Genomic DNA, 21,765 nt, shown 5'->3' on the forward strand with positions numbered 1-21,765 from the left:
AACCTCCACCTCCTGGGTTCAGGCAATTCTCCTGTCTCAACCTCCTGAGTAGCTGGGATTACAGGCACGTGCCACCATGCCCAGCTAATGTTTTGTATTTTTAGTAGAGATAGGGTTTCACCATGTTGACCAGGATGGTCTCGATCTCTTGACCTCGTAATCCACCCGCCTCGGCCTCCCAAAGTGCTGGGATTACAGGCTTGAGCCACTGCACCCGGCTCTTTTCACATTTTTCAATGTGGCTGCTAGAAATTACATATGCAGGTTTTGTTATGTTTCTACTGTACAGCACTGCTCTAGGATGTGAACTTCAAGATGGCAGCAGACTTTGTAAAGAACAGTGCCTGGCATCCCATCCAGGTAACCCACATTTCTAGATTGTGGAAGAAATCCCTGCTGCTGTTGATGCTGCTGAGGGGAGCTGTAACAGCAGGGCTGCAGAGTATCCCTGGCTGTTGGTCCTGACCTGAGCCCTTCCCTTGCACAGCTGCCTGCCCACTCACCAGCAATGAGGGTGCTCTGCTGCCGGGCCTGCTCCAGCAGTAGCACGTGCTGCAGCAGGGAGGCATGTCCATGGGGGCTCCCGTCGCCCTCCAGTGCCACACCCAGCAGGCAGCCAGGGATAGAGGATGTGCTCATGAACTTGCCGGTCAGCATGCCACCCTGCCGCAGGGACTGGAGGGCCTGCCTCTCGGCCTCCTGCTGCGTCGACAGCTTCGGGGAGGCCTGGGGGGTGGAGGGAGGGGCTTATACAGCCTCAGTCCTGCCAACTTTGGACCAGCAACCCCATCTACCCGATATCTACCCACCAGCTCTGGGGAGGGCCAAGTGATCTCCCTTACGGCTTTGGAAGAGCAAAAGCCCCAGATGGAGGCATCAAGGACCCCTGACCTCAACACCAGAGTGAGGACGGGGTATGTGCCCCATACTTACGGTGAGGTGCGAGTTGGTGACAGTGACCGTGGCCTGCAGCCCTAGGGAGATGTTAGGCAGAGAGGGAGATGTGTAGAGGCTGAACTGGTTGGGGGAGCTGTCCAGAGGGAGGGCTCGGTGCTGGGGGAGCATCTGGGAAGCAGTCAGAAGAGACAGGTATGAGAGTGGGCAAAGGGGAGGCGACAAGGGAGGGCAACCTGGGGCCAAGGCCAAGGTCTCCGAATAGTGCCCAGTTCCCTCTACCCTGAGCTCCCACTGAGGGAGACTGAGCCATCAGAGCTCTTCATGGTCCTGTGGGACAAATCCCCCTTCAAGGCAATTAATTCCAAGCAAGGACTCTTCAGCCTATTCATGTGGGCAGAGAGGTCTCTGGTGGGCATTCAGCCAGACAGACTGGAAGGAGCTGTACTCTGTCTTTCAAGGGAGAGAGAGCAGCTCTGTCCCACCCCAACCAGCCCTCAACCAGGCCTGTACCTCGGTAGGGATGTTGGGGACTGAGCCAGTAAAGCCATTCTCAGCGATGGTGCTGTGGGAGCTGTTGGGAGAGCTGGGGCCGGAGCCTGGTGCGCTGTTACACACGGACGACGCTATAGGAGAAGTGGCTGTCACCTGGGCCTGCTCTGAACTAGCCCCTGCCCCCCTGATTCCCAGACCCTCAGAACAGGTAACAGGAGAGCAATCCTTACCCCCAGGCCCAGCACCTGTGATCTCAACAGCTCTCTTCTTAAAGGTGCTAATAACAGTCCCATCCTTGCGACGCAGGAGGGGACTGCTTCTTCGCTCTGCCACCTTCTGTTTTAGCCTTGAACGCACTTTCAAGTTGGGTTCAGAGGCTGGAGAGAAGGTAACCAAGGTTCAGATACATACACAGAGCACACACCTGCAGCTGAGTCCACTGTGGTCAGGGCTGACCCTGCCACAAAGCCCACGCCTGCCTCCCAGGGGCCATATTCTGGGAGGCCAGGTTGGGGACTCACTCACCTGTCTTGCGGAGGGGGAAGTCGTCTCGACTGTCATAGGGCCCAGGCAAAGGCAGTTTGTAGGAGGGAGGCGTCCCAGGGGGGCCGCTCTGGGGAGGGGAACTCTGGTCCAAAGAAGCATGGTGGGCTCCCCTGGAGGTAGGGTTGGGGATAGAAGCAGATCGAGGTTACCACCCGGCCTGCTGGACCTGCCACCTGGCAATCTCCACTTATGAAAAATCCTTTGTATACAGGAAGAGGACATGGATCTTGGGGAAGGAATGAGGAAATAAACAGGGATGGGGGCATCCTATCTCCAAGGAGAGATTGCAGGGCCTGTATATGGGCACCGGGCATAAGCCCCTCGCCATCCTGTAGCCAGGCAGCCCCAAGCGGCTCACCTCTGCCCACCCATGCCTGCCCAGGGCCATTACCAGCATTTGGGGTGCTGTGGGAGGGAATGGTTGAGGCCGCCTGGTGTGGGCTCCTTTGACTTCGACAAGAGGAATTCCTGGAGCCTCAGCTTTACCTCAGTGCTGGCAATGGCACCTGTAGGACAGGGTACAACTGACCTGGCTGCTTGGGGCCAGACCCCCCCAATGGCAGGGGCAGGTGTCACAGGTGGGGCCTCAGGAAGTCACAGGAGGCCACGCCTTACTCTCTTTGCTCTTCTCCTTGTTCCGCAGGATGAGCAGCTGCTGCTCCAGCCGCTGCTTCTCCAGCTCTTCCTGCCGCTGCTGCTCCCGCTGCCGTTGCTGCTCCAGCTCCTGCTGCCGCTTGGCTGCCAGCATCTCCTGCTGCTGTTTGGCTGCCAGCATCTCCTGCTGCTGCTGCAGGAGCATGGGGAGGGAGGCAGGAGTGAGCCAGGCCCGGGCGGGGGTCGGAGGTTGGGGCGGCCCCCCGCGCCCCCCTCGCTCACCTTGAGGTGCTTCTGCAGCTGGACCTCATGCTGCCTTGTCAGGTGGTCATGCTGTTTCTGGAACTCAGCGAACAGGAGCTGCTTCTGCAGCTGCTGCTGCTGCTTGAGCGCCAGTAGCTCCTGCTGCAGTTGCTGCTCCCGCAGTGTGGGGTCCACAGAGCCCACCAGAGCCCCCCGTAGCTCCACAGGGCTGGGGCTGCCTCCACCCCCACCCCCCATGGAGCTGGGCATGGCTCCTGGCAGCACCGGCTTCACCTCCACTGCGGGCAGAAGAGACAGGAAGGAGTTAGCGGACCCAGCCCCAGACTGCAGCCATGCCTGTGGCCCAAAGGCTACCGGATAGGATTCTAGGAGACCCAAAGAGAACAGAGACAGAGGGGAAGTCAAATCCCTCTGCTCCATGGATGCAACATTTTGCCTTAATTAAATGAGGCTGAAGCCATGAAATTCAATAGGAAAATATGGGCCGAGCGCGGTGGCTCACACCTGTAATTCCAGCACTTTGGGAGGCTGAGGCGGGCGGATCACTTGAGGCCAGGAGTTTGAGACCAGCCTGGCCAACATGGCCAAATATACAAAAATACAAAAATTAGCTGGGCGTGATGGTGCACGCCTATAATCCCAGCTACCCAGGTCGCTGAGGCAGGAGAATCTCTTATACCCTGGGAGGCAGAGGCTGCAGTGAGCCAAGATCTGCAGCTGCACTCCAGCCAGGGCAACAGAGCAAGTCTGTCTCAAACAAAAAGAAAATATGCATAAGCATGAAGCTGTACCTGACAGATTTTGAGTACTAAACACGTTTTATATATATGTTTATGCTTGTGTATATGTGTGTGCGTGTGTGTATCTACCTACCTACGTATATATTAGAGACAAGGTCTTGCTGTGTTGTCCAGGCTGGAATGCAGTGGCATGACTATGGCTCACGATAGCCTCGACCTCAAGCAACTCTCCCGCCTCAGCTTCCCAAGTAGCTGGGACTACAGGAGCACGCCAATGCACCAGCTAATTTTTAAATATTTAGTGGAGACAGGGTCTCACTATGTTGCCCAAGCTGGCCTTTAACCCCTAGGCTCAAATGATCCTCCCACCTCAGCCTCCCAAAGTGCTAGGATTATAGATGTGAGCCACTGCCCAGCCTTCAACACACAATATTGTCATTGATAATCAACACATCTCTGGGCATTTTATAAGAATGACTCATTTAAATGTCACGGTTAGGTAGAACTTGGGTACTATCATCACGCCATTTTCCTGATGAGGAAACTGAGGTTTAGAGAAGTATAAGTAGCAACCAAACACAGCCAGGCAATCGAAGAACCAGAATGTGAGTGTAAATCCTAAGCTTTTAACCACTGTCCTGTGCCCCCTCCCATTTCTTAACACCATGCTCCATGCAAAGCCTCGTACTAGAAGAGAAACTGAGGCACAGAAGTTGGTTCAGGAACTGATGGGGCCCTTGGTAACCCCAGGAGAGGTTGGTGGAGACCCTCTGGATATTCCTATTCTCTGTCCCATTCTGGGGCCTCATCCCTATCTGGGGCAGGAGGGAGAGGCTGTGGGAATGGGGGTGGGGTGGGAACAGAAGGCCTTGGGGAAAGGGGGTGCAGGGCTGCACCAAGCCCGGGACAGGAGGGGGCTGGGAGTCAGACTAGCTTCCTTTGCTGGATTATCTCCTTTCAACAGTTTTATTGTAATTACCCTGAAAATGCCGCTATATATAGAGTGAGCCAAACAGCAGCTGTGCCTGGGGGGAGGGAGAATGAGAGGATGGGCGGGCAGCAGGGAGGAGGTAGGAGGAGGAGACAGGAAAGGAAAGGGAATCAGACAGGAAGAAGGGTAAGGGCAGGGGGAGGGCGGGAGCTTCAGTAGAGATCTCAGAACTCTCGTCCTAGGGATAACCGTCTGGGGAGAAGGAGGCTGCCGGGGAGGGGAAGGCAGTGAAGGGAGGGCCTGCTGGGTTCCCAGACCTTGGGTCCGGGCCCCACATGGACAATGGCCGAGCAGCTCAGGGAGTGCATGAGGTTCCAATGGGCTTATGGGAAGGCTGGGTCTCCACCTTTTTATCCCTACACAAGGTCTTCTGGTCACTGCATGTCACTCCCCACCACTGCCCTGTGGTTGTGCCCTGTGGTTGTCAAGACAACTGGGCAAACACCACACCAGCAGGGAGCCCCAAGCCCAGCCCACGCCCCACAAAGCCTCCAGCCAGGAAGGGGAAGGCAGGATACCTCACTGCCTGGGAAGGCGGAAGTGAGAGAGGCAGGGCCAACCCATTCCTGTTTCTCTTCTACTTCTTTCTCCAAAGAAAGCCCTCACTCTCCTCGATGCAGCCCAGGGAGGTCACGAGGGGCTGAGAAGGCCCTCCAGTGGCAAAGTGGCCCACTCCGGCCCAGGGCTGGCAGAAAGGACTCCAATATTCTTCTGGCTACCAGTACTTCTGCCCTCATGAGCTGGCCTCTCTGCAGGCCAGCCCCCAGCATTAAGAGGAGAGAGAGAAAAAAAAAAAAGTTGTTTTTTTTTTTCTGAGAGTCTTACTGCAACCTCCACCGCCTGGGTTCAAGCTATTCTCCTGCCTGAGACTCCCAAGTGGCTGGGATTATACCACACCCAGCTAATTTTTGTATTTTTAGTAGAAACGGGGTTTCACCATGTTGGTCAGGCTGGTCTTGAACTCCTGACCATAGGTGATCCACATGCCCCGACCTCCCAAAGCGCTGGGATTATAGCCCATCACACCGGCCGAAAAATTTTCAGAGAAGAGAGGAAGGTGGGAGGTGGGAGGTGGCAAAGGGTGGGCTAAGAGAGGCCCCTATACCTGTGTAGATGGACCTGGATCTCTCCAGAGAACCTAGCACTGAATAAGTGTCACCAAGGCAGAAGCAAGACCTGCTGGAAGCCAAGTCCATGCCACCGGAACGCCTGGAGTATGGCCTCTGGAACCCCCTGCAGGCAGGGTGGGGTGGGAGACGGTAAAGGCTAAAGCACGATGTCGATGTCGCAGTCCCCACCAGCCAGCCTCTTCTCCCCCAAGCATAATTGGGAACATTCCTCTGTGGTTTGCCCGCCAGCCGTACTGACGACTCTGTGGCCACAAGGCCAGAGCCACATGTGCAGAAGTGGCCAGATGTGGCCAGAGGGTGGGGTTACACATACTCACTCACCCTCCTTCCCAACCCATGTCCTGCCCCAGCACCAGGAAGAAGGGTCCTTGGAAACTGCAGAAGGCCTTGCTGGAGGTAGCCAGCCATGGTCCACGATGGTAGCAAGGAAATGTCAGCCAGCTCAGGACTCCCCAGCCTGTGACGTGCTCAGCAAGGCCCTGAGCTGGCCAGACGGTTATCTGTTCTTAGGCAAGGCTGGCTTGGCCCGTGGAATTCTGATCACTAAGCCAAGCGGTGGACGGGCTTCAACCTGCTGCTCCCGGCAATGGCGGGGTTGCAGGAGCCGGATGCCAGCCAGCCCGCCCGCCCAGGGAAGGGCAGGGGTCCAAGCACTCCCAGCTCCCAGCAGATAGCCCTGCCTCAGGCTGAAACTGCTGCCAGCAGTACTGGCTTCCCTTGCAGGAGCCCTGCAGAGAGCACATGGGCTCAGGAAGGGGAATCTCCCACCAGACTGTCACTGCCACTGCAGCCGCAGCGATGTCAGGCCCGGAGCTACAGTGGGAGCCACAGCCCTATTGGTATGCAGGTGGCAGGGTGGGCAGAGGGCTCTGCCATGCAGCCTCGTTCTTATGCGAACTGGAAGCACAGGCGACTCCAGAATATTAATTTTCAGGGCCTGGGTGGCATGCAGCACCCCGGGGGTTTGCCAGGTGGCAACCTGCTCCACCCAAAGTGGAAGGGGCCATGGCTGCTCGGCCTAAGTCAGGGAAAAGAGGGGCATGGAGCCCCATGAGTAGATCTGCCAGGCACAGACCCTGGAGCCTGGCTAGGCTTACACTCTCTCAATGATCTGTGTCCTCTGCCAGCCTGGCATGAGCAGAGCAGGTGGCAGCAGCTGCCATCAGCACCAAGCACCTGGAAGGGGAACTGGGTGTGTCATGATAGGAAGAGGCTCTTGGCCGCCTCCTGGTGGACCAAAGGTGGCTGGAGACCCCCTGGGAAAAGAAGAGGGTAGATGGGCCGGGCATGTTGGCTCACGCCTGTAATCCCAGCAATTTGGGAGGCTGAGGCAGGAGGATCACCTGAGGTCAGGAGTTCACGACCAGCTCGGTCAAGAAGGCAAAACCCCATCTCTACTAAAAAATATAAAAATTGGCCCAGCGAGGTGGCTCAACGCCTATAATCCCAGCAGTTTGGGAGGCCAAGGCGGGTGGATTACTAGGTCAGGAGATCAAGACCAGCCTGGCCAACATAGTAAAACTCCATCTCTACTAAAAATACAAAAATTATCTGGGCATGGAGGCAGGAGACTCGTTTGAACCCGTGAGGCAGAGGTTGCAGTGATCTGAGATTGAGCCACTGTACTCCAGCCGCCACTGCACTCCATCCTGGTGACAGAGCGAGACTCCATCTCAAAAAAAAAAAAAAAGCCAGGTGTGGTATCGAGCACTTGTAATCACTAAAAAATACAAAAATTAGCTGGGCATGGCAGCCGATGCTTGCAATCTCAGCTACTCAGGAGGCTGAGGCAGGGAGAATTGCTTGAACCTGGGAGGTGAAGGTTGCAGTGAGCCTAGATCATGCCACTGCACTCTAGCCTGGGTGACAGAGCGAGACTCCATCTCAAGAAAAAAAAAGAGGGCAGACAAAGGGACACTGTTTCCTAAGAGGATAGGTCAGGAGCTCTAGCTAGCAAAGAGCCCCACTGAAAGGCCAGGGAGGGCCAGGCGCGGTGGCTCACGCCTATAATCCCAGTACTTTGGGAGGCTGAGGCTGGCAGATCGCCTGAGGTTGGGAGTTCGAGACCAGCCTGACCAACATGGAGAAACCCCATCTCTAATAAAAATACAAAATTAGCCAGGCATGGGGGTACATGCCTGTAATCCCAGCTACTTGGGAGGCTGAAGCAGAAGAATCACTTAAACCTGAGAGGCAGAGGTTGCACTGAGCCGAGATCATACCATTGCATTCCAGCCTGGGCAACAAGAGTGAAACCCCGTATAAAAAAAAAAAAAAAAAAAAAAAGCCAGGGAAAGGTCACAGAGGAGGACAAGGCCCTGGGTCCTTCCCTCACCCCCCAGGGCCTCACTCTGATGAGAATCAAGAGGCCAGGTGCCTAACAGAGCCACCTCCTGCAGGGGTTGGAGGCAAGACTCTGGGGAAAAGCCCTGGGCCCCCACACCTAGCTCTATACTTCCCTCTTTCCTGGGACTAAGAGCCTTCCTCCTCCTGGGAGTAGTGGCCTCAGGAACAAGCAGCAGCACCATCCTGTCCTCTGGTTTTCTGCAGGGCTGACCACCCTGCCTCCATGGGAAGTCCTAGCCTGGGTGGCTGGGTGGGCGGGGCTGTATGTTTCTAACTATGCCAGAGCCGGGAAAGTAGCAAAGCTCTGGCTCAGGAGCTGCCCGGCCCAGCTCACAGGCACAAGTGGCCATGGGCAGCACACCACCTGAGTGACACTTCCTTCCCATCCTGCTGGGCCTGCCTCCTCTTCAGGAACCCCATTAGTCCTGTTGGGGCTTCTGCGGCAGATTCTTCAGGCAGCTTGAGGGAGAGCCTACCCGTCTGGGCGAGATGATGTAGGTGCTCAAGGGGCAACCCTTGAGACTACTGCCAGCACAGCCTTGGTCTACAAAAAAGGGTGTCCAGGCAAAGAGACACTGCCTCCAAGCAGACAAGTGGCTCTGGGCCATGAGGGGCAGGTTTTAGCAGTGCCTTGGAAACAAGAGTTCACAATAAAAAACATCTAGCTCCCCAAGAGCAAGGCCAGGCCTCCCTCCTGCTCTGAACACACCATGAGCTGCGGCCCAGCTCCAAGCCCTCTCTCAGAGACAACACCTCCAACTCAGAATCCCTGTGACAGGAACCCTGGCCAGCAGGGAAATGGGACCTTCAGTTCCCCCTAGAGAAGCCCTGGGGGGAGGGGGCTGCTGGCACAGTGTGGACCCGCCTGGCAGACCCAAGAGGCTTAGCATCCGCCTCTAAAATAAATAAAAAATAATAATAAAATTAATTTTTAAAAAGACCCTGCTCCAGGAGCCACCAGCCCCATAAGGCTAGGAGAAGGGAACCCAGGGGGCATAGAGTACAAGGCATGGGGCATTATTATTTTTTTTTTTGGGGGGGGGGTGGAGTCTTGCTCTGTCATCCAGGCTGGAGTGCAGTGGCACGATCTCGGCTCACTGCAACCTCTACCTGCTGGGTTCAGGCGATTCAGCCTCCTGGGTAGCTGGGACTACAGGCATGTGCCAACATGCCCAGCTAATTTTTGTATTTTTAGTAGAGACCAGGTTTCACCATGTTGGCCAGGCTGATCTCGAACACCTGATCTTATGATCCACCCACCTCAGCCTCCCAAATTGCTGGGATTACAGGCATGAGCCACCGTGCCTCGCAGCATGGGGCATTATTATGCCTCTTGGAATGTCTATACAGGACATAAATCAGGCCCGTGCAGACACTCCCCAGATCTGAGGAGCTGCCTTCACAAGAGAAGAGAGAGTGAAAGGGACCTTGGAGATCATGTTTGATCACCCTCATGGCACAGGCAAGGAAACCAAGCCTCTTAAGCTGCTCTGCAAACAATCCTACCAGCTAAGCAGCCGCAAAACAGGGATCTGAACCCAGGTGTCCTGACTCCCGGCAGAAGGCAGATTCCCGCTCAACACAAACACATGCAGCCTGGCTCCCATGTGGGGGTGTCCTATGTGCTCAGTGTAAGCCAGCCCGGGGACAGCTGAGGGTCTCAAAAACAAGAAAGAGGGGATGAGACAGGGGGAGGGGGTAGGGGAGGCTATATGAGGGCTGGTGTTCAACTTCGCTACTGAGCCCCCTTCTCTCTGACCAATACTGGGGATCACTGACCAAGTGGTCCCCAGTATTGACAGAAAACAAAGCCTCCTCTCAGAACCCCAGGAGGCCCCTGAGGCCAGAATGGTTCCTGTGCTCTAGGAGAACATACTGGACTCACTGACAGGCCCAGCACATAGGGCTGTGTAGGTTGCATCCTGCACGTGGGCTGAAATGTCGCCCAAGCTCTAATTGCCGGGCCACGCACACTGGCATGAGGACGTATCCACCCAGAAGAAGGGCCACCTTTTAAAAATCTGCACAAAAGAAGCTTTTATGTGGATTAGCAATGTTCCTACCCAGAGACCTGAGTTCAAACTCCAGCTCTCACTTACTGTGTGACCTTGGGCAGGTTCCTTTTTTTTTTTTGAGATGGAGTCTCGCTCTGTCACCCAGGCTGGAGCGCAGTGGCTCCCTACAACCTGCGCCTCCCGGGTTCAAGCGATTCTCCTGCCTCAGCCTCCTGAGTAGCTGAGATTACAGGTGTGCAGCTAATTTCCACTACACTCAGCTAATTTCTGTATTTTTAGTAGAGACAAGGTTTCACCATGTTGGCCAGGACGGTCCCAATCTCTTGACCTTGTTATCTGCCCGCCTTGGCCTCCCAAAATGCTGGGATTACAGGCATTAGCCACCGTGCTTGGCCAGGTTCCTTTTTTTTAAGAGACAGCCCTGGGTAACTGGCCCACCCTAGAGGGCAGAATCTGCCACCAGCACCCACTCCCTCAGGATCTCCCTCACCAGGCTGGGGAGTCAGCAGCTTCTAATTACCTTGTTCTGTCTCTTGGAGATTGGGGAAAGGCTCTTGTTCCTGTCCTGGCCTGAGGGAGTTTGGAAGGAGGCGGAGAACAGCATTTCACACCCTGAGCCCATGACGCTGTGACACCGATGACCCCTCCCCAGCAAGGACGGTTTCCCATGATCTATTTCTGTGCTCTTGTGTGACTAGTGAGGCCAATTTAGGCTCAACAGGTTCTACCACAATTCAGATACTATTTCCACATAGGCAAGCTGGGTCTGACTCTCACCTAGCAATTTTCACAATTCCTTAAGTAACACAAGTGAACACACATCACATAGTGGTTAAGAGCAAGGGCTCTGGAGAGGATGCTAGGGTTCAAGTCAGGCATTCCCCCTTCGTAGGGCAAGGTATGGGGCACCTCCCTGTGTTCCATGCAGGCATCTATAAACTAGAAGGCAGAACAGCACCCACCTCCCAGGGTAGTTAGGCTCTCGAGAATGCACGCAGAGGAGCCTGGCACAGGGCCTGGGAAGATCAAGAGGTGCCAGGCAGGGCTATTATTAATGTACTGACATTTTTTGTGTCCTGAACTCTTTTGGCAACCTAGTCAAGCCTGTGGACCACTTCTCAGGATGTTTCCTTTTTTTTCTTTTTGAGATAGAGTTTCACTCTTGTTGCCCAGGCTGGAGTGCAATGGTGCAATCTCGGCTCAATGCAACCTCCACCTCCCAAGTTCAAGGGATTCTCCTGCCTCAGCCTCCCAACTAGCTGGGATTACAGGTGTGCACCACCAAACCCAGCTAATTTTGTATTTTAGTAGAGACGGAGTTTCACCATGTTGACCAGGCAGGTTTCAAACCCCTGACCTCAGGTGATCCACCTGCCTTGGCCTCCCAAAGTGCTGGGATTACAGGCGTGAGCCACCCACCATGCCTGGCCATCTCAGGATGTTTCTAAAGGGCATAAAATCAGCCAGGTGCGGTGGTTCACACCTGTAATCCTTTGGGGGCCCGAGGCAGGCGGATCACTTGAGGTCAGGAGTTGGAGACCAGCCTGGCCAACATGGTGAAACCCCATCTCCACTAAAAATACAAAAATTAGCCAGGTGTGGTGGCTCACGTACTCTGGAGGCTGAGGCAGGAGAATTGCTTAAACCCAGAGGCAGAGGTTGCAGTGAGCTGAGATTGCACCACTGCACTCCAGCCTGGGCAACCGAGCAAGATTCCATCTCCAAAAAAAAATTTAAAAAGTGCATAAAATGAAATACTTAGAATTCCCAAGTCTTTTAAGTGAAGAATTCCCAAGTCTTTTAAGTGGGGCCAACTTCACAGAACACCTGGATTCTAAGGGTGCCAGCCTCAGACTCCCACCAGAGGGATGTCTTAGCACTCATTTCAGACTGTCTGAAGGTCACTCTGTGGTCCTGTCACAAACGAAGCCTTCCTGTGGGGGGCACACAACACAAGCCAGTGCACCCAGGGGCTGGGTATCGATACCAGAGAAGGAAACTCTGAGAGCAGCCTCCCTCCCACTCCCGCACTTCCAGGCCTCACTGCCTCCAGGAAGGGCCACTCTGTGCTCTATGGCTCAGGCCACAGCTGTAGGATCCCTTTTGTCCCTCAAAAACATTGCTTAGCACAGATGAGCACCGGTGCTTGCTCTCGGAGCCCCCCCCCCAGCTGCAAGCAGTCCAAAATTCTTCCCCAGTCTCTAATCTCACTAAGCCCCACTGCAGGAGAGAGAGCGCTCCAGTTCTATTCCACATCCTCCTGGGGTGAGGACATGGGAGACCCTAAGCCCCTCTTCCCACAAAGCAGACACAACGTGAAACTGACCTCAGAGACCCTTAGAGTGTCAGGGAAGGAAGGGCCTGAAGATCAGCAACTCAATTCCCCCAGTTTTCAGAGAAGGAAAGTGAGGCCAGAGAAGGAAGAGACTTGTCCAAGGTCACCCGGGAAGGAGATGGAGGACCCAGGGCTTAATCCCAGCTCTTCTGGCTCTCTTTCTGCTCCCCACTAAAAAACAGAAGGGGAAACACTGAGGCCCAGTGTCAAACTAAATGAGGGATGCAACAAGGAGCCAAACTCTGTGTTAAGGATCCAGAGACCTAGACAAGGGAACCTGGATGGCCCCAGAACATCAGAATCCAGGCATGCAGAGAGAATGAGGTCGAGTGTAGGGAACCCCCAGAAACTTTGAGGCAGACTAACTCAAGGACCTTAAGCTCAGGGGATCAGAGCCCTGGCGGAAGACACAAAGCACCTCTCACTGGTGCAGATGGAGTTAGTGGTTGATCCTAGGATGCTCTCTGGAGGAGAAGCAGATTCACATTTCCCAGTCTAGCCATTTTCCGGCATACACCTGGGCACAAAGCTACCGGCAAGTAAAAGGTACACTAACCATTCAAAGTCTGCAGCTGTTACTAGGACTGTTTGCTCCACACCTGGGGTGGAATGCCAGGGGCTCCAGAGCAGATCTGCCTCCATTGCCAAGCACATCACAGCCCTGGGTGTCCAGCAGGGTGCCCTGCCCACCTGGCTGTTTGCCATAATCCCCCATTCCGCAGGGGTTTAGACACCTGCTCCCTGGCTGCTGGAAACATCCTCTCTCCCGACTGACAGGCAGCTGGGAGTTGGGTTCACTTCTCTCTGGGGTGACGGCCTCCCTCCTCCTGCATAGGCCCTTCTCCCAGGAGTCCCAAGACCCACCAAGGCCTTCCAGGGATGCTGATGACCCACTGGCTGACTGCTGGGCCCTGCGACCCCTGTCCACTCATCCCTCACTCAAAGCATGGTCTGAGTCTATTCGCATCAGAATCACGTGAGACATGAGTTTAAATCATTGGTTCCTGGGCTGCCCTAGAGAATCCAAACCTTTGTGGTGAGGACGGGGTGTCAAGGCCTGAGAATCTGCATTTTAATACCTTCCCTTGGTAATTCTGATGCAACCAAAAGTTGGAGAACCACTGCCTCACAGTGTCCCCAGGCTGCCTGCACTCATTTCTGCTGCCAACCTGACAGCTGTTACAGCTGTGTGTCTGGACACAGTTAATCTGATTTCCTGTCTGGCAGCTGTGTGGCAAGGAAGGGAGAGCTGAGGGTCTCAAAAACAAGAAGAGGGGATAAGGTGGGGGAGGGGAGCAGAGGAGGCTGTATGGGGGCTGGTATTCAACTTTGTTCCTGAGCCCTCTCCTGTCCTTGGGCTAAAGTCCCCTCAGGGAGGAAGATAACTGACCAAATGGTCCTTAGTATTTACAGAAAACAAAGCCTCCTCTCAGAACCCCACCAGGCCCCTGAAGCCAGAATGGTTCCTATGCTTTAGGAGCACAAACTGTGGACACTGCACTGACAGGCCCAGCACATAGGGCTGTGTAGGCTGCATCCTGCACATGGGCTGTCAGCTAAAAGAGTGAGTTGGGGCTGAAATCTCGCCCAAGCTCCAATCGCCAGGCCACACACACTGGCATAAGGATGCATCTACCCAGGAGAAGAGCCACTTTTTAAAAATCTGCACAAAAGAAGCTTTTATATGGATTAGCAATTTCCCTACCTGAGTAGGAACCAGAGACCTGAGTTCAAATTCCAGCTCTCACTTAATGTGTGACCTTGGGCAGGTTCCCTTTTTTAAGAGAGAGGGCCTTGTTATAGCGCCCAGGCTGGAGGGCAGAGATCATGTCTCACTGTAGCCTCAAATTCCTGGGCTCAAGCAATCCTCCTGCCTCAGCCTCCTGAGTAGCTAGAACTACAGCTACATGCCAGTATGCCTGGATAATTTTTTTTAACATTTTTTTGTAGAGACAGGGTCTGGCTATGTTACTTAGGCTGGTCTCAAACTCCTAGCCTAAAGTGATCCTCCTGCCTCAGCCAGTGTTGGGATTACAGGTATGAACCACCATGTGCAGAAAGTCCCTTAAGCAGGTCCCTTAACCTCTCTTGAGACCTCTCAATTGTAAACTACGGCTATGGCTCATGCCTGTACTCTCAGCACTTTGGGAGGCTGAGGCAGGCGGATCACGAGGTCAGGAGTTCGAGACCAGCCTGGCAAACATAATGAAACCCCGTCTCTACTAAAAATACAAAAATTAGCTGGGCATGGTGGCACATGCCCGTAATTCCCAGCTACTTGGGAGGCTGAGGCAGGAAAATCACTTGAATCCAGAAGGTGGAGGTTATAGTGAGCTGAGATCGCGCCACTGCACTCTAGCCTGGGCGACAGAGCAAGACTCCATTTCAAAAAAAAAAAAAGAGAGAGAGAGAGAGATGTTAAAGAAAGTACCTGATAGCCTTGTCACTTAGTGCATTATAAGAGTTCCACTCTCACCATGAGTCTTGCCCTTTCTACCTTCCTGGCATGCCTACACCTACATACCTACACACACAACCAAACCCGGAAAGTCTGAAGAACATAAACAAGAATATTCTCGGAAAGCCCCAAGGCCAAACCTGGACCCCATGGCACTTCCCAGTGTCCACAGCATTCCTTCCTGGCACAAGAAGGATTCACACCCTCCCTCCACGGGAAAAGCCAACTCCTCCTCCATGCCTTCTTATAAAGTCTTGCACATTGTCTGGGTATCAGCTCCACCCAGTACAGGACAAAGGGGAATCCAGAGCCCACATAAGGAAGGCAGAGAATTCCCCAGCTCTGTGTCCCTGAGACTCCCATACTAGAGTTCAAACTTCCAGGCTCCCCAGACCAGAACTAAGCTTGGATGCTGGTAATGCCCTCTGTGTATTGGGGGGCTGTGGCAGGGTGGCCTGGCAGAGACCTCACCCATCAAGGGAGACCTCTGATCACCAAGAGCGGATGCTGAGATCCGGCCCCATCTTCAAGAAAGAACAGCAAAGTGGCCCCATCCTTCAGGAGGTTAAGACTCTGTCTCACCTGCTGGGTGACTCACTAAAGCTATCTCTATTCACCTAGAGGTCTGAGCCCCAGAATAGAGCCCAGGAAAACTGCCAGCAATCCTGGACTCCAGCCTTCCCCATGCAATATTCATTCATCCATGTGCCAGGCACTGTGCTAGGTGCTGTGCGATGGCAGCAACCAAGACAGCCCAGAAAACAAAGGCTGTCCCTAAAATAGGGTTCCCAAGATGCTGCTGGAGGTGGCAGGCAGGCGTACCCTCAAAAGCCCCTTGCCCCAACCCGTTAGGCCTGGGAGGCCTGTGCAATTCACACTGTCCAAAGAAGCAACCCTGGACACCTGCTTTTTCAGCCACAGGCTCTTGCATCCTGCCTGGAGACCGATCAAGAGATGGGGAGAGGGGGTGGGGAGGGAAACACCAGGCTGCCCGGGCCCTCATGGCCGTGTTTATCCGGGGTGGATTTTTTTTAACCCAAAGGTTAAAGTGTTTCTATTTGAAACATCTATTTACATTCCAGAGTCCAAAAAAAAAAACAAGGCAGCCGAGCTCCAGGCCTATATCTGTCCCTAGCCGCGTCACAGACACAGCATCAGAGCTGCGCAGGGGGAACATTCTTAGCCCTCTCCCCGAGCCACTGAGGTGACTCACGCCTCCCTCCTGCCAGCATGGACCAAGCCACCACTCGGAAGCCTTGGTCCACCCCCCACACCACCAGCCGGTGTGGGGGGTGGAGTGGGGAGACAGGCATCTGGAGAGAGGGGCTGCCTGGGGGTCCATGCAGGGGCAGCCAGCCTTAGGGAGGGGATGAGAGAGCAGGGTCCCAGCCTTCGAGGTTTCTGGGGTACAGTCTGAAAGGAGGTGAGTAAACAAGCCAAGGAGGAAACTTCGGGCCAACTCCTGGCTGCTGCTGGTAGCAAGGAACAGAGGGGACAGGGCAGGATGGGTGGACCTCATAAGCCACACAGGGTAGAGCGGCCTCAAGCAAATGCTCCGTGATTATTCTGCCTTCCAAGAGACCACCTTAAGTCCCAGAGGCCACGGACGAGGGGCAAGCAGGCAGGGTCTTTCGCTGGACCTGTGGACTCCAGACCAGGATAAGAACCAGCCCTCTCGGTTTATTCCTCATTCTAGCGGCCTGTGTAGGTGGCTCCCAGGCATATGCCCCTACCTCAGGGAACTTGGTGGGTACCCTGTAGAGCTAGCTGGTCCTCAAGGTTACACCCCCATTCCAGCCCCAGCCTACAGGGCTGGCCCCAGGGTAAGGCCCCTATCCCCCTATCCGAGGGGCCTGCATGGATACCCTGCAGGGCTAGTCTCCAGGGCCATGCCCCTACGTGAGAACACTGCATGGGTATCCCTGCCCAGGGATTCATGTTCCAAAGATCTTCTGAATCCTCCTGAAACATTCATTCTCTGACACATCCAAGTCGCACTGCAACCTTATCCCTCGGCAGCTCAGAGCCAAATCACAGGGACCTGCAGAGGCACACAGTTCCCACCTTCCAATTTGAAGCTTGGGATGCACACCCACATATCCATAGGCAAAGACTCCCCATTCACACGTACACACACAGACACCCACACTTGAGTGCCAAGCCACTACCAGGAGGGGCCGAGCAGGCATGGGTCCAGCAGGCTCCTCCCTGGAGGAAGCATCTTGTGGTGCCGGCCTGGTGGGGAGGCTGTGCCAGAAAGGCTTGATGCTGCCAACAGGTTCCCAGGGGTGAGGGAAGGAGTGGCCCAGCTCTGGGGGACCCCACCCCTAGCCAAGAGCCAAAAAAGGTTACTGCTGAGAGGGTGGCAGGATTAGGGGGTCCTAAGCCCATCTGAGCCAGAGTAATACCTCTTCATCCTCATGACATGGGAATCAACCCAGACCTGGGGAGAGAAGCACTATTGGGAGCCAGCTAGGGGCAAAGGCAGCCAAGCCCCTCAATATACGAGCTGCCAGCCTCTGCCTAACTCCATCACAACTGCACCAAGCCTCCCCAAGTGTCTGATTCTCAGGAGACTCCTGGCTGGGGACTTGGCAGAAGTTACTGGATTTGATGCTCTAGCCCTAAGAACCAAGCCAGAGGAGCCGGGGTAACCTTTATTCCTGTGGACACCTAGCTACGCCTTCTACCCCTGCCCAAACCTGGGGAGCGGGCAGCAAGGAGGCGGGTCACTGACCCACTTCCTCCCCTCTGACCACAGTGCCAACTAGGCCAGGATCCTCCAGTAACCCCCAGCCCCTAGCAGCAGATGCCGATCCTGCCAGAGACCAAAGTGGCTGAAGTGAAGCAGCAGAGTACAGCTGCGGGGCACAAGGGAGCAGCAGGCTCTGGGCAGGGAGGGCAGGGGCCTCTCTGAGCAGGGATGCCCCAGCCCTGTGTATTCTCAATGAAACTCTCAAGACAGATCTACGTAAGACGCTATCTGTGCAAGGCTCAGAGCCAGATGCTCAGCCCAGGGACAAGGATACCCGATGACAGAGGGCAGGCAGGGACGCCAAGGCACTTACCTGTCACAGGGATGCGGTGCACAGAAGTCCGAGGCAGGATTTCCAAGGATGGTTCCCGGCCTGACATCCCATCTGCTGAGAAACAGGATTCTGTCTCATAGATGGTCTGCAGCATCTCCACGAGCCCCTGAGCCTTGGGCACCAGCAGCATGCCAGGGAGGGGGCCGCCAGAGGCGGGAAGCCAGCCCAAGGAAAGGTGGTCAGGTGGCCCGCACTGAGCAGGGGTTCCCTCAGGCCACTGCCAATGGGACCCGCACTGTGGGGAAGTGCCTCATCCGGCCTGGGCACTCCTGGCGGCAGGAGGGGCAGGGAGGCCCAAGAGCTGCAGGCCCAGCTCTGCTCTAGAGGGGCATTCGACCACCAGCCTTTCCTTGGTTCCTGGGAGCTGGGGTATGGCTGAGCACTTGGGACAGGAAGGGGAGCTCAGCGGGCAGGCGGGCTCTCTGTGTTCCCTCCCAATCCTGGGTGACAGCTCTGGGCCCGGCTCCCTGCTCCTCCTTCCCGAATGAGCCGCCGCCGGCAGCTGGCAGGAGACTGAAATAGCAGTTGGGGGAGGGCCCTGTCTATAAATAGGTGGAGCATGCTCAGGGAGCTGCGGGCCCGCTGCCAGGAGGCCCCATGGGGGGGGGGGAGGCGGTTCTACCCCAGGAGGAAGCGCCAGGCGAGGGGGATGGGAACGGGGGAGGGCTGGACTCAGGGCCAAGGCCACAGCGCTGGGTGGCCAGAGGCTGGGCTGGGGAAGGGTGCCGGCTGGGGTACCCATGCATCTGGGAGCGGCTCTGACTGCTACTTTTGGCAAGCAAGCCAGGGGATGGAGACCAAGAAGCCAGACTCAAGCCTCCGTCTGCCCTCTTGCCTTCCAGAGCAGGTAAAGGAATAGGAAGGGTCTGGGAGAGGCTGGCAGACAGGCACCTTCCCTGGAGTTCTAACAGCCCCATGGAGGTTTGCTTAACTTCTGCCCTCCCACAGAGCTGAGGAGTGGAGTGCCTCCTCATTCCTTCAACCAGTAGAGAGACCCCCAAACACCTGCCAAATGGCAGCTCCCTCCCGTTCATTCTGGAGTGTCGCCTCCAGAGGCTGCTCAGCCTCAGCTTCTTTCTAGCCGGTAGGGAGATTCTTCCTGGGCAGACAGGGGTTCCCTTGTCCCCTTTCCTCACCCCAAGCCTGGGAAAGCGGACCAGGGAACACCTGCCCATTCTCGCAGCACAAGTAGCTGCTCCCTAGCCATGTGCCAGGTGTGGTGCTAAGAACATCACATACATCATCTCATTCTGCATGGTGACCTTGGGAGAGAGGTATGGATGGGAAAACTGAGGCACAGGGAGATGGTCACTCACCCTGGGTCATACAGCTGCTTAGATGGCAGGGCTGGGATGTCTGAGACTCACGTCTGAGCTCGAACCACCACACTACACTGCCTCCCATTTCCCAGGGTTTCTATGAACAGGTACAATAAACCCTGTGCTCAAGTAGGAAGAGACTCTCCTGGCGCCTCGCTAGGGAGAGTCAGGAGTCTTTCAGCATCCAGCCATTCCCCACCAGCCAGCCTCAGGCTTGGCAGCACAGACTCTGCTCCCTGGGTCCTGGGGCTGGTGTGCCGTGAGGACCGGTGCCACTCCCATACCCTCCCCACCACTGGCCTGCCCCTTCTCCTCAGGTTGTGCTCCCACTGGTACAGAGATCCCACTTGGCCCCCTGACCTCACTAGAGCCTTTTAATAGCCTGGTTATTCCTGTGTCTGCATCCCCCTCCCCCTTCCTGATGTCACAGTTGCTATTTTGGAGCCCCCTCCTTGCCCCCCACTCCAGGCATGGAGCCAGGGACACCTGTCCTCTCTCTGGACTGGATGACCTCACCCTCTTGTTGGGCGCCCAGGAGGAGCTGGCCAACCAAGGACACAGTGGCTGTGGCTCCTGGAGCCCAATTTCCCTGCCAGCTTCCACCAGTCAGGGATGGCAAAAGGGTCCCCTGCCCTCAGACTGGGAGTAGGAGGATTGGAGGGACCACACCTATAGGCAGAGGCAGGGTTTGCCAGGCCCTAGACTGGCAAGATATATATATTGCCAGGGGGTACCCAGTGGTAGACCAGGAAAGAAACAGGGGTCTGGAGCTGCAGCTTCTAAGCCAGGACAGATTCTAGAAAAAGACAATGGAACAGTACTCCCTCAGAGGCCTAGCACTGGTGGACACCTCACGGTATGTCTGGGGATCTCATTTACCACCCTTTGTCCCAAGCTCATCCTGGCCAACAAGGCCCTCTCAAGAGGAAGGGAAGAGAAGGTCTCCATCAGCAGGGTGATGGGTAGCAGATTCAAGGGAGCCCAGAAAATTGAGAGTAGCAACCCCTCCCAGCCTAGGGCTCCACCCACCCACGCTAGGAGCAACCAGAAGGGCTGGCTAGCCCTGTCCCAGCTCTCTCTGCCTGCCCCAGGCACAGGAGTGTGGCAGGAGAGCCCTGTTCTAAAGAAGAGGAAATCATCAGTTACCAGGTCTCAAAAGCAGGGCCCCCAGAACCTGGAGCACCCAGACATCGAAGGAAAGAGGCTTTTCTGCTTCGGGAAGATAGGAGCACCCATGACATGGACACCCAGAGGTGGCTAGAACCGGGAGCTTGGAACAGCCTCGAAAAGTGTCAGACATGGCCAGAAAATCCTCAGTGCAATTCCCAGAATCTTCCAAGGGAATGAGGGAAGAGGTCTGGGATGGGGACAAATGTCTTTTTTTCTCCTGAGATTCAGGTAGTACAAGGTCCTCCTAATGTCTAACTTCAGTCCTTCGTGCTTTAGCCCCTCTCCTTACAGTTTATTTCTCTTTTCCATCCTCTCCCATCCAGTGCTCCCATGTATCATCCCATAAACCTTACGGAGCACCCACCAAGCATGGAGTACATGAGCTTCACCTAGACCCAGGACTGTCCTCCCCAGACTCACTCCACCCCTCCCTCAAAGGCTGCACTCTGACCTCCTAGCTCTCTGAATCTGAAGAAGGAAAGAGCCTAACGCTGGCTTCAGGTTCCATTTCCTGAGCCCAATGGCTGCAGGGGTGGGGGGACCCTGACCAAAGGGCAGAAAGCAGGGTCTGCTTAGTGCACAGTGAAAAAGCTCCTGGCCCAGGAGCTTCCTGAATGGAGTGTGAGATGCCAGCTTCCCTGAGCCCCAGATACATCAGGACTGCCCGCCCTCCTGTTCTTTCCCACCCTTTGAGCCCAGCCGTGCTGAAGCCCATCGGCAAGGCCTGGGAGCCGCCATGTGCCAGGTCCCAGGCTAGGTGTTGGCTGAACCCTCTCATTTGAAGCCAAGTCCAGGAAAAATGTGACCACCTACTTTGGCATATTCTACTTCCCCTCAGGGTTGACCCTGCCTCCTCTGGCCATTCCATTCTAAGCCTTCAATCCCTTTGGAACGATACAGCAGGGAAAAGGAGGGGAGAAGCAGGCCCCAGTCTGCAGTGAGCACAGAGGTGTGCCAGGAGGCATCTCGGGAGAGAAGGGAGGCCGGGTGTCCACTTCCCAGACCCCTGCCCCATGCCAGGACTGACCCACTTTCTCACTACCTGCCTTCCCTGGGAGCACGGAGGCAGAGCCTGAGGCTGGGAGGCAGGGCGCTGAGGTTCCTGGCTCCACCCCACACCCATGCCCCAGTTTCTCTGGTCACCCAGAGACCAGGGCTGGTGGGGGGGAGCTGCCCTCCCTCCTGGGAAAAGGAAAGAGAGAAAGTGTGAGGGTTCTGGGAGGTGCTGGGCAGGCAAGTGTTGTCGAGAAGCTTATCTCCCTCCCACACTGGGGAGAAGGATCCTGGCCGCCTCCTCCATGACCCCGCTGCCACCCAGACTGGCTTGCACAGTGGGCCTCACTCTTGCCTGCTCTTCTGAGCAATAGCACAGAGGAGAG

The 21,765-nt window shown here is 55.5% G+C and overlaps 1 protein-coding gene across 1 annotated transcript in view; it reads right to left on the reverse strand.

Moving 5' to 3' along the window:
• The window catches only part of HDAC5 (histone deacetylase 5), a 46,002-nt gene that overhangs the window by 15,263 nt on the left and 8,974 nt on the right, over window positions 1–21,765 (reverse strand). The window contains exons 3-11 of the mRNA XM_017516083.2: window positions 17,877–17,948; window positions 2,812–3,071; window positions 2,551–2,722; window positions 2,327–2,441; window positions 1,915–2,045; window positions 1,620–1,766; window positions 1,408–1,520; window positions 934–1,065; window positions 504–726 (exon numbers count right to left, since the gene is read on the reverse strand). Coding sequence (XP_017371572.1) covers window positions 504–726; window positions 934–1,065; window positions 1,408–1,520; window positions 1,620–1,766; window positions 1,915–2,045; window positions 2,327–2,441; window positions 2,551–2,722; window positions 2,812–3,071; window positions 17,877–17,948 — 1,365 coding nt within the window. The remainder of the gene's footprint in view (window positions 1–503; window positions 727–933; window positions 1,066–1,407; window positions 1,521–1,619; window positions 1,767–1,914; window positions 2,046–2,326; window positions 2,442–2,550; window positions 2,723–2,811; window positions 3,072–17,876; window positions 17,949–21,765) is intronic.

The sequence above is a fragment of the Cebus imitator genome, unplaced genomic scaffold (genome assembly GCF_001604975.1).
Source record: "Cebus imitator isolate Cc_AM_T3 unplaced genomic scaffold, Cebus_imitator-1.0 Scaffold573, whole genome shotgun sequence".
NCBI lineage: Eukaryota > Metazoa > Chordata > Mammalia > Primates > Cebidae > Cebus > Cebus imitator.